The 12687-nt window shown below is 41.5% G+C and overlaps 1 protein-coding gene across 3 annotated transcripts in view; it reads right to left on the bottom strand.

The window, feature by feature from the left end:
* ZUP1 (zinc finger containing ubiquitin peptidase 1) overlaps nt 1-12687 on the bottom strand; it is a 46478-nt gene that overhangs the window by 21050 nt on the left and 12741 nt on the right. For all 3 annotated transcript variants that reach the window (XM_063443492.1, XM_063443494.1, XM_063443493.1), the window contains one exon: nt 10964-11152. In XM_063443492.1, the coding sequence (XP_063299562.1) occupies nt 10964-11152 (189 nt within the window). The remainder of the gene's footprint in view (nt 1-10963; nt 11153-12687) is intronic.

Genomic DNA, 12687 nt, shown 5'->3' with positions numbered 1-12687 from the left:
AACAAAACCTATAAAGTGAGCAAGTAACCATACAGAGAGCAGGTGCATTGTAAGCCAGATTTAGTATGCAAGGAGCTTAAAACTTTTTCTATGGGGGGAGCGTGGCTAACGGCTGAAGGAACAAGCCGCATGGAGTGAGAGCTCCGTAACCGCCAAGCCTAAAAAAGCATTTAAATCGGCCAAAAACGGATACATTTTATATCAAAAGATTCCTCGAGACCCTAAGGAGCCAATGGCACCCTCAAAACAATTGAAGATCACAGATCCTATGCGCCAAAATCGCATCAATTCCATTCAAGACTGCGACGACGGCGCAAACTCGCCTGCTTCAGAGGGACCCTCCGAGCAATATGAGGCTCAATTCTCCCCGGAGGACACCCCAGCCACAGACAAAAGTATCTCCATTATGCTATTGGATTTTACAAATATGTTGCAAGCAGACTTTCAAAAGTTGGCGAGAGATCTCCGCAGAGAGATAGACTTAGGAAGCAGAACTACCCACCTCGCACAAAAAACGGAAGAGTTATGTGTGGCCCACAACTCAACTGCAGACAAATTACAACAATTAGAGGAAGAACAGACTGTCTTAAGGCACAAGACTGCCGACACAGAGGATCGCTCACAACGCAATAATATCCGCTTCCGTTGGATAGCGGACTCCCTCACTATTGAAGAATTGCTTTCCTACCTCAGGACACTGTGCAAAGCCTAGTTCCACAACTAGAGGACTCTGAATGGATCTTTGATCAGGCTCACAGACAGCCAAGGCCGCAGCGCTTCACTAATGACACACCTAAAGACACTATCGTTAGGTTCAACTACTTTCGCTCAAAAGATCTGCTTTTGGCAGCTGCAAGGAAACTTACCTCTCTTCCAGAACCGTTTCAGCATATCTCTGTTTTCGCTGACCTGTCAGCGACGCCGATGGCTAGGCGCAGAGAATTTATTACCATCACCAAAATGCTCCGTAACAACGTTTCCTATAGGTTGGGGTATCCCATGAAGCCAGTGGTATGGAGAGGAGGGAGAACCATACCAATCTTGGAACCAGAGGTTAACCAATCTAAATGAATGGGGACTGTTCCGGTCGTCTGATCCACCATCTCCAGCTCGCCCTTCTCCACCCTAAGCTGCGACCAGAGTACATACCCAGTGAGACGGGGCATGCATCACCACGGTGAACTTTTACATTAGAGTAACGTATATGTTCTCTCAATAGTAAATCAAGAACACTGACTGTTGCAACGCTATGTAGTGTAATCAAATGGTTTCAGAGCAAGTTATTGGTTATATCACAGATCAGCTTAGTTAAGCAATCATAGAGGTGATAGTGTGTGTTACTGTAGTAATAGCACAGGGGGTCAGAAACTGACCACAAAACCTTTACTTTAATTCCATCAGTTGCCGACCATACACACAAAAATGAGGGCAGCAGACTAGCTGATCAGTTTTAAGAAGTTGCGGACAGCTCAGTGTTTTATACAGAGAAAACAATAACTATCCCTTACTGAGATAGTGAGTGATATACTAAAGTGCCTGAATAAAAGCAGCTCGACACAAAAAGTGGAATACCTTAATCCATAATAAAGTGCAAAATATAAGAATAAAAAGGTATAAACAATATACCAGCGAGTGGAGCGCTATAATGAATATTAATATAAATAATGAGGGGGTATACTCACCCCTCCAACATAGTGATACAATGTGTCCAAATGTACATACAAAGTAAAACAACAAAAAGAGAGAATATAGTGCAGATGGTTTACAAAAATAAAAAATGAATAATAGTAGCAATTGGTTGAAACCACTCACGTGGGTTGGAGCCTATAAGCTATTGGCTCCGTAAGTGACTCCTTTTTGCTCGAGGCAGCAACACACCCCTTTATCCCAAACGATGTTCTCCCGAAGATATGGAACAAGCAGAGAGAGAGAACCTCATAGGTGGTATTGTACAGATAGTGTATACAAAATAGTGAGATAGTAATGGTTATGCTCACCTTAGACAGAGCCTTGAATTCCTGGCTCTGAGGTTTGTTGGCAATATGCTAATTTATTGGGATAGCATTCCCCACATAGTGTTCCTGGAGGCTAGAAAGGACTATATGGACTAATATAAAAAAATAACGATTTATTGTAGAGATAAAAATTAATAATAAAAACAATATTAAGACTTCTCAAAAGCATATAAGCTAAATGGTAGAAAGTCCAAGTATAAAAGTCCAAACTCCAGCTAAACGCGTTTCACTCTTGTATGAGCTTCCTCAGTAGCTGTTCTCTCTCTCTGCTTGTTCCATATCTTCGGGAGAACATCGTTTGGGATAAAGGGGTGTGTTGCTGCCTCAAGAGCAAAAAGGAGTCACTTACGGAGCCAATAGCTTATAGGCTCCAACCCACGTGAGTGGTTTCAACCAATTGCTACTATTATTCATTTTTTATTTTTGTAAACAATCTGCACTATATTCTCTCTTTTTGTTGTTTTAGCTCAGTGTTTTATGTTTATTACTGGTTATATATTGTTTTAATGCATATAGCATATGCCTCAAATGTACATCGGTGAATAGAGGGATTTTCTGTGATACCCAGTTGCATGGTGCATAAGCCGCCGTCCACAACAGCAAATACCCTTATAAGGACAGGGAAACACGTGAGAGGCAGTAGGGATGTTTTAGCCAAGAGGAACAAATAAGACATTCCGCCCACCTCACAACATAGAATGGAACCTATTTCCAAAGGTGAATTACCGGGGTGTAACTGCATTTTGTAAAGGACAATCCCCTGACGCACATAAGGGCTTGTCACATGACGATCCGAAAGTTACACATACATGTCCATACTTGAAAACTAGAGAAATCTCAATGTATCTTTCCTGGTAAACTATTTTATAAATAAATAAAATAGTTTATAAATAAATACAGTGAATAAGCCCTCATTCATTTATTGACAACCCTGACCCCAAGAAGGGAGGTGGCTTAATTACGCCAGCATGGTCTAGGCCTCAGTCTACATATTGTCTTCCTCATCTGAGCAGGATCTGGCTCAAGGTCGCCCACCATGGGTACTCCATATTGGCAATGGAGAACGTATACTACGATTTATTTGGCAGTACTTGCTGACGGTTGCATGTTAAGCAAAATTTGCTCAGGGCTTTTATATGTTAAGTTAAGACCAGTTGGTATCAGTTCATATATACAAAAAAATCAAAAATAATATACATACATACATAAAAAAAAAAAAAAAAAAGTACAGGTATAACGTTTTACCTTTAGAGTTTTGTAATATGTTTAGAGGTGTCAGGAGATCCTGGCCATACAAGTGGTACAAAGCATATAGGGCAATTCCAGGTGGTGGTTACCCCACGACCGACCATAGGAGCGAGGATATTCGTCGCCTTCATCTCTGTCACCGCTCTTGCTTTCAGAGCAAGGAGACTGTATATAAGTTTTACCAGTTATGTGCGGACAATTTGTCCTCCATGATAGTTGTCTTTCCCCTTGTCTCATGGTTTTTAGTTCTCCCCCAACTCTCCCCGATATGCCGAAGATCCAGAACAAACATGAACATGGTGAATATTAACATTCTGCCCACATACCATATTTCCTTAATCAATTTGGTCGTGCACAGGTCTTTTGAATCATCATATATTTACATTTATGGCAGAGAACATTTAAATGCCTCTCAATGTGAAAGGGCTTAATTGCCCCTATAAATGAAGACAAGCTGCCCGATAGATGACTAAATCCAAAGCAGCAATAATCTGCTTCCAGGAAACTTACTTCGGTGCAAGCAAACCTATCCTTTTCCACCCAAAAAGTTACACCCAAGCATTCCATGCACAACCACCACACAAATCAAAAGGTGTATCCATATTTTTCCACTCGGACTGTGTATTCCAAATGCTCGAACAATTTAAATATGAGTCAGGGAGAATTTTAATACTAACAGGTACCCTCAACGGATACAAAGTCACTATTGCCTCGCTCTATGCACATAATGACGCTCGAATACCCCTTTTTACGTAAGGCAATGAAAAAAAGTAATGAAATATGGCCACACTATCACATGTAGTGATTTTAACTGCACTTTAGATCCGATGCTGAAGAGAAGCGGATAAGCGCTCACTCTCGCAGAGCCAATCTTTATCCCATTTTATCCACACTTATGATGTTGTGAGAGACTAAGTTTTTCGCTCCAGTGCACTCAACCGATTCCAGGATAGATATGTGCTTGGCGGACAAAAGTACTCTCCCTAATGTAAAAGACGTCTCTATAGGCCTACGTACTTGGTCCGATCACGCCCCTGTAACTACAACGTTTAGAGCATTATACACGGTGAGAGGCAGGGGGAAGTGGAGGCTGAAGGAAGCCTTGCATGACAAAGACGCCTCTCAAAACAGATTATCAATATCCAACATAAAATAAAAGAGACAGGAAAAATTAAGAAGCAATTGAGGGCCCTCAAATTAAAACACTACACATAAGGCAATAAAGCAAGAAGACTGTTAGCCAATAAGCTCTAGAATCAATACCTACAAACCAAGATCCCATACATAATATTAAGCCAGAATGTTAAACTGTTCAATCCTACATATATAGTAGATGAACTTGCTAGTTACTACACAGATCTTTCACTTTACCAGCCATCCCATGATGACATCATCCAAGTCTTTGACGACATAGAGTTACCGTGCTTAACCCAACAACAATCTGAGGTCCTTGACAGTCCCTTCACTGAAGAGGAAGTACGCACAGCTATACTATCCCTACCGAAGCATAAGGCCCCGGGACCAGACGGGTTTTCTAACTACTTTTATATTCAAATGGAGGCAAAATTAACCAAATTTCTCACAAAACGGTTCAATGAGTTTAAACTAAAGAGCTCAATTTCTACGGAAATGTTAGAAGCACACGTTATCACACTACTCAAGCCAAGTCTGTCCAAAAAAAAACTCCAAGAGTTGCAAATCGCCTATCCTGGTTGCACCCTACGAAGGGTGGCCTGGGCATCCCAAACATTAAACTATACTACAAAGCCTCAATTCTGGCATGCGGCATATCAGTATTAACACAGGTTGCTGTGTCTGTGTGGCTCCCCATGAAAGCAGCATGCATCACACCCTATAAACTCCACCACTTGCTGTTAAATACCACCAAATTATTATTGAATAAATGGAAACAATGGTCGCAGCAGAGGCTCCTATACAATTTCTTGCATCACTTTTCTAAGATTTTCCACTGACCAGATGGATCGAGGGTGGAGCTACCACTGTGAGTTTATTATTTGACGAGTCAAGGATTAAACCATTCCAAGCTTTAAAAACAGAACTATCCCTTCCCGCGCGGGACATATTTACATACCTACAGGTCAAGCATATGCTATCGAACCTCCAGATAATCATTGGAGATGACTCCCACCTGACACCCTTTGGTCAATGCTGCATAGGCAAAAATACACCCATTAAATTGTCGTCCCCATGTTATAATGCGCTCTCAAACGCGGAATCTAACCCTAACCCAAAACCTACCCCTACTAGGGTTAGGGTAGTGGTAGGTTTAGGGTTGGGTTATGGTAGGGAACTGCAGAAGTCCCAAATTTCGGAAGTGCGGAACCTAGCCGCCGAATTTTGGAAGTGCCGAACCAAAACTAATTTTTTTGCCCATGCACATCCCCAATAGCGAGTCCCTGGAAAGAGGCAATTGTACCTACACATCAGGAGGTTTAGAAAAGGGTGGACACTAGCTACCATTATAAGCAAATGGCATTTAGACTGAAAGGAAAAGAAGCAGCCCACAGTAGGTGGGAATGTTGGGGAGGCTGTGAGGCACTCTAACTTGCTTTGTTGGGGGAACTAATATTAACTGGTTTGCAAACTTTCTCACTCTACTTCTATGACCTATCAACATGTGTGCACTAATCAAACTAGGGAGAACTATGGGGCAATAATTGTTTGCTCTATTCCATTCTTAGGATCTACGGTACAACTCAAGAGCTTTGGGCATCCCTTTCACTCTGTCCTTCTCCCTTTTCTACTCCTCGTAGCCTACCGTATAGTGGTATATTCTTTTGCTCTCATGGGGTCCAGTAGAGTAGTGTGTGTAAGTGGTATTATTTAGTTATTATGTTTAACCCCTTAACACCGCAGCCAAATGTACAAGTTGTGAACGAAACAAAATGTAAACAAAACCTGGCATTTGCGCTATATGTCTGTCAAACCGTAATTCACCTCTTTCATATTAAATGCACCCCCCCTTATTATATATCATTTTATTCAGGGGAAACAGGGCTTTCATTTAATATCAAATATTTAGCTATGAAACATAATTTAATATGAAAAACATGGGAGAAAATAAGATTTTTTTAGATTTTTTTAGTTCTACATGACATTTTAACTGTCAATGTCATAATACTGTTTGCTTTAACTGCAATAAAATACACATATTTGTATTCAGCAAAGTCTCACGTGTAAAACAGTACCCCCTATGTACAGGTTTTATGGTGTTTTGGGAAGTTACAGGGTCAAATATAGCGTGTTACATTTGAAATTGAAATTTGTCAGATTGGTTACGTTGCCTTTGAGACTGTATAGTAGCCCAGGAAATAAATTTACACCCATAATGGCATACCATTTGCAATAGTAGACGACCCAAGGTATTGCAAATGGGGTATGTCCAGTCTTTTTTAGTAGCCATTTGGTCACAAACACTGGCCAAAGTTAGCGTTAGTATTTGTTTGTGTGTGAAAAATGCAAAAAACGCCAATTTTGGCCAGTGTTTGTGACTAAGTGGCTACTAAAAAAGACTGGACATACCCCATTTGCAATACCTTGGGTTGTCTACTATTGCAAATAGTATGTCATCATAGGGGTAATCTTCATTCTTGGGCTACCATAGGGTCATAAAGGCAACGTAAGCAATCTGGCGAATTTTAATGTGAAAAAAATGAAACACAAGCCTTATATTTGACGCTGTAATTTTTGAAAACACCATAAAACCTGTACATGAGGGGTACTGTTGTACTCGGGAGACTTCGCTGAACACAAATATTTGTGTTTCAAAACAGTAAAAAGTATTGCAGCAGTAATATCGTCCGTGTAAGTGCTGTTTGTGCGTGAAAAATGCAAAAACCGTCACTTTTACTGGCGATATCATGGTTGTAATACATTTTACTGTTTTGAAACACTAATATTTGTGTTCAGCGAAGTCTCCCGAGTAAAACAGTACCCCCCATGTACAGGTTTTATGGTGTCTTGGAAAGTTATAGGGTTAAATATAGTGCTAGCAAATTAAATTCCTTATACTTTCGGCATGGGTTGTCAGGCAGGTCCCGCTAATTGTAATTAATTAGGATACCTAATTATGTAAAATTATTACATAAATATATGTGTAGAATTAATATATGTATATATATACATATGTGTATATATACGTATATATATATATATATATATATTTTTTTTTTAAATATTTTTATTTATATATAGGTATATATATAGTGATATATACGTATATATTTATGTATATAGATATATATATTATTTCGTTCTACGTGTATTTTGATATAAATATATATATATTAATATCACAATACAGTTAGAACGAAATAAAACACATCTATATATTTTTTAATATTTTATTTTTAATTTTTATTTTATTTTATTTTTTTACGTATTTACATATTTATTTTTTTTATATTATTTATAAATATATATATAACAATAATTATATATATATTTAATCAGTATCAGTCTACGTGTAATTTGATATTAATATATATATATAATTATATATATATTAATATTAAAATACACCTAGACGGTGTATGTGTATGTGTGTATATGTGTATATATATATATACTTAGATCATATATATATAATATATATATATGATCTAAGTATATATATATATTTTTTTACACTTTTAACTTTATTTTATTTTATTTTCAGCCAGCAGGGGGACCAACTGTCATTACAGTTGGTCCCCCTGCTGGCAATGCCTGAACCAGCTATACCGGCCATGTGATTGTGAGGTCCTCGCAAGGACCTCACTCTCACATGACCGGGAGGGACCGGAGGAGGCAGATCTGCCGCGGGGGGGCTCCCTGGGAGTCCCCCCAACCGCGATCGCCGGCGTGGGACCACCGGCGACCGGGTAAGTTAAAAAAAACGGCGTTTAGAGCCGCTTTTAAAAGGACGTAAATATACGTCCGCCGGATTTAAGGGGTTAATGTGTATATCATTATTTGGAATTGGAAAATAATTTATTATTATATTTTTTTCCCCCCTTTCCTCCCCTTTCACTTTTTTCCCTTTCCCGTCCCTTGCTGTGTATTTGTCTCCTTGTGAGGTCATATGTGGGGTGTTGAATTTTGCACCTAGGTGTCGTTAGCCCCCGTCCTGTCTCCACTACCCCTGGCGTGTCTTGTTGAGTTCCCTATCTCAGTGGATCGGGGGTATACGGTGTGCTAGGGACCCTGTAGCCATTAGCCCAGTATTGTGCTGATATGTTGCGACCGTGGCCCATGTGGGTGGGTGGGGGGGGAGGAAAGGTATAGTAAGGGGGACGGCCCCAGGTGACCAGCCATCCCGTCAGCAAAGGTCCCCGGTCTGCTTCCTTTAATGCTCAAGTAGCTCTATGGTAACTAATTACTATGGTGGTAGTCTCTCGTTGAGTCACGGGAGCCAGTTAACCATCGCCGTCAGTGTCTCTGGGGACTATTTGCCGAGGGTGGGGTAGCCACCTCTCAATGTCCCAGTGATGTATTTTGGTCCCTCTGGAGTGCTCAAAGCTGAACCAGGCCCGATGATCTGCGGCAAGGGTTTCCCTTCCCCCTCCCCAAATGTCCGTGCGACCCTGCGGACCCCCCACTGGTGCTCAGTGTCCCAGTATATGTGCCCCGCCGGAGCAAAAGGAGGGGAGAGCAATTTCTATGAAAATCTTATGAGTACTCAGTCCCCCCCCTCTCCCAAAGGAGTCCCCCCCCCCCGCAGTCCCCCCTAGTCGCCTGTGGTTTTATGTGGTCCCCAGTGAGCAATAGTCGGTCTTAGCCCCTTTTCATATGATACCCTCACTGCCGCTGGCGCCGAGCCTCGCCGACCTCCTGCCACTCTGTCGGTAGGCTGCTCAGGTGGTCTGGCACCGCAGGCACTGTGGGTAAGTTGAGTGGTGGTTGCAATTCCAGGCTCCGGAACAGTTGTTGAGGGTCTCCACCATGTGGAAGAACATGTGTTCGGCCATCTTTGAACGCCAGGATTTTAAACGGGAATCCCCAAGCATACTTGATCCCGGCCCACCGTAGGGCCTCTGTTATGGGCTTCCACTCCCGTCGGCGCTGTAAGGTGCTGGGTGCCAAATCTTGGTATATGGTGATATCCTCTCCTTCGTATTTGATGGGGCCTTCCCGGCTTTTTCGTAGTAGGGCCTCCTTCGTTTGATAATGCAAGAAGCGTATCACCACGTCCCTCGGGTAGGCCACGTCAGCTCTCCGGGCTCGTAATGCTCTGTTTGCCCGCTCTATGGTCCATTGGTCACCAGGAAGATCGGGTAGCAAGGGCCGCAGGACCTTCAGCACGAGGTCTCTCACTGGGCCCTCATTCTCTCTCTCCGGCAGGCCTCTCAGGCTGAGGTTGTTACGCCTCGATCTGTTGGCCATGTCTTCGATAAGGAGCTCGGCCTCAGACATGCGGTGTGTGAGGTTATTAACCTGGGCCACGACTGCGTTGTGGGCTGTGGTAGTGGCCTCTAGGCGGTGTGTTCTCGCTCCAAGAGCGTGGATTTCGGCCTGTAGGACGGTGGTGGATTTCTCGATCTCCCCAGCCAGGTAAGATCTCACCTCCGTTAATTTGGGCAATATTTGTGTTGTGTTGTCCGAGGTCGTGTCGTCGTTGAGTGCCTCGCATGGCGAAGGCGGCTGTGATGGCGTTACCTCTCCAGCACGATCTTGATTTTCTTGCTGGCCGGTTCTCTGGGCGACAAAGAGACTCGCCACAGTGTTTTTTTGGAGACCTTTTTAGGGTGTCACTTCTCCATTAGTAGGGTCGTCAGCTATTTTTAGAAAGCTTTTGTGGGCTAATTGCAGCATGATCGGAGCGGAGCACTAGTCAGATGCGTCCATCTTCCTTGACGATCAGGCCACGCCCCCTCCTCCAAGTTATTTTTCTATGGTTAATCTCCACGGCCATAAGTGCGCAGTTGAGTTAAACGAAAACGTCCAACTATAACTCTGATAAGTTACAGTATAACCAAAAAAGAGCAGTTGATAGTAAACAAGGAGCTTGAGATCCTATGAACCACAACACACCGACCGTGGTAGAAGTATCACTAACCAATGAGTTAAGCACCCCAATACTGTTGTCATAGAACAATTCTAGTACACATCACTATGCACAGTACACATTAGGGGTTACAGATACAAATGTCTCCCAAGAATGAAGAGATAATATCCCAACTCCTTTATTAGTCTTAAAGGAGGTTGAGTTGGGTGTCATCTGCCTACCCTAGGTATGACGTACTGTATTCATGGTTAAGCCAAATGTCTTGGTTCCAATTTTGTTATTCCATTGTACAATGTTATGGAATGATTTACCACTGGTATTTTATAACTTGGATGCCTATGTTATTCTTATTGTATAATTTGGATGCCAGAGCTATGGTTCTTGCAACTGCACACATTGAGTTACAAATTCAACATAATATTGTTACGTGCATTGTATACTGTATGCTATATAAAAACTTCAATAAACAAATATAGACATGTGTGAAAACCTTTTCTATGTTGCTAGAAAACAGAAGTCTCCAAAAAAAAAAACAATTCCTAAGTGAAGGTGTCCTTACAGGGTTTTTACTAAAGTGAAAATTGTTATGAATTCAAAGTAAATTGCAACCTTAAGGCCACAATTGTTGAATTTTAAAAATTCACCAAGTCAGCTATGCGTCTAGTTTGGTAATTTGGGTCTAATATTTTCATACCTTGTAGAGAGTTTTTGAAGGTGTCATTGTGCAGTAGAGAAGAAAGGATCATCTGAAAATTTCGAAAACCACAGCCCCATCCTTTATCTCCTGGAGAGTTGCTGAAATGGTCCAAATTTGAACAAAGCCAGACACAATTCACTTCAGGGGCCGAATTGTTATAATATCTACACAGAGCATCCAGAACTCCTACACAAAATGGAAAAAAACAAAAACTTGCAAAAATTGACAAACCATTGTACATTATATAAGAAAATTCTCTATAACTTTACAGTATAATAGATAAATAAAATACCACAAAGCATGAATACAACTGCATGAAAATCTATCTAAGAATGGATGATATTTTACAGACTAAAAATATGAAAACTTGACTAAGTTATTTATTAAACTCTGAATGGGCACCATACCGAATGTAGCAAAACAATGTGACTGTGTACGATGCCATTTGGAATGCAAAATCTAGAGACTGTTTACACTATTTACCAATGTCTGATTTTGCAGAGAAGACTCAGAATCTGGACCTGGGTTGTTAAAATGCAGGTCTGGCAGAGCTAGCAGCCAGCAAACAAATTGTTATACCTTGTGCTGCAAAGCTTTATTTAATGGTGTGGTAGCTGGCCAATGCTTGCAAGCCAACTGCCACATTAAATAGGTAAAGTATAAAACCTCCCTTATTGTTGCCACTTGGCGGGTGGAGGCATTTCTTCCAAACCAAGCGTAGGCAACCTTTGGTACTCCAAACATTATGGGCTACGTCTCCCATAATGCTCTTATACCCATAATGCTGGCAAAGCATCAGGGAGATGTTGTCCACAATATCTGTAGTGCCCAAGGTTGCCTACGACTGTACTAAACAATGAGCAGCCAGTGGATATTCACTGTAAATATAAACTGGAAATTGGCCATCCAGTGCTGCCCATTCTCTCGAAATTACCCATCCTAAATGGAATGTGACTGTAAAATAACGAGTAGGACCTGGGTCGCCCGTGCCCCCACCCATGCGTATTGGGTGGGAGAATGTAAATTAAATAATGGGGATGAACATACAACTTTGGCCAGCAGGTGGGGGAGATTAAATAATAAATAAATAACAAATGAGAGTACTGGGGACATCCTAATCCCCCCAGCCCCCCTTCCCATCATGGAAACTTAGAGTCACATGGGAAATGGTTGGGCACTATCAATATTATAATACCTGGGGTTAATGGGGGAGAAACGTATTGGTAGATAATCTAGTTTTCGAGTTCCATACAACCACCATCCATGGATGGCAGATGGGGGCTCTAGTTAAATACAAGATGACAGGGTGGAAATGCCATTGCCCACGCCCCCCAAAACTGTTCATAAGTCCACCCTCCAATTCAAATAAAAGGTCCTAAAACCTCCCTCAATAAAAATACCTGTAAATTAATAAATACATCTTTACACAGCCACTAGGGAAGGGACCGGTTCTAAGCACCAGTACCACTACATTAAGCAATTGTGTTATGGTTTTTATAGTGCCCCTTTAATGGAGTGATTTGGGGATATATACTCTTCTCATGCAACCTTGTAAAGGAAAACAGTTTGCTTTCTGAGAAGCAACGTTGCAGTTTTTGTGGAATGTCCATATCTGCTAATAGCTATCAGAGAACCACAAGGGGCTTCTGACACAAATAGCTTCAATAATTGAATCTATTTGACATCTGCCGTCAGTGTGCAAAGTATGCCAACGTCAGAAA

This window comes from Pelobates fuscus, chromosome 2 (genome assembly GCF_036172605.1).
Source record: "Pelobates fuscus isolate aPelFus1 chromosome 2, aPelFus1.pri, whole genome shotgun sequence".
In the NCBI taxonomy this organism is placed as follows: domain Eukaryota; kingdom Metazoa; phylum Chordata; class Amphibia; order Anura; family Pelobatidae; genus Pelobates; species Pelobates fuscus.
Note: the sequence above shows the minus strand (reverse complement) of the source record. Positions and strands in the feature narration are given on the sequence as shown.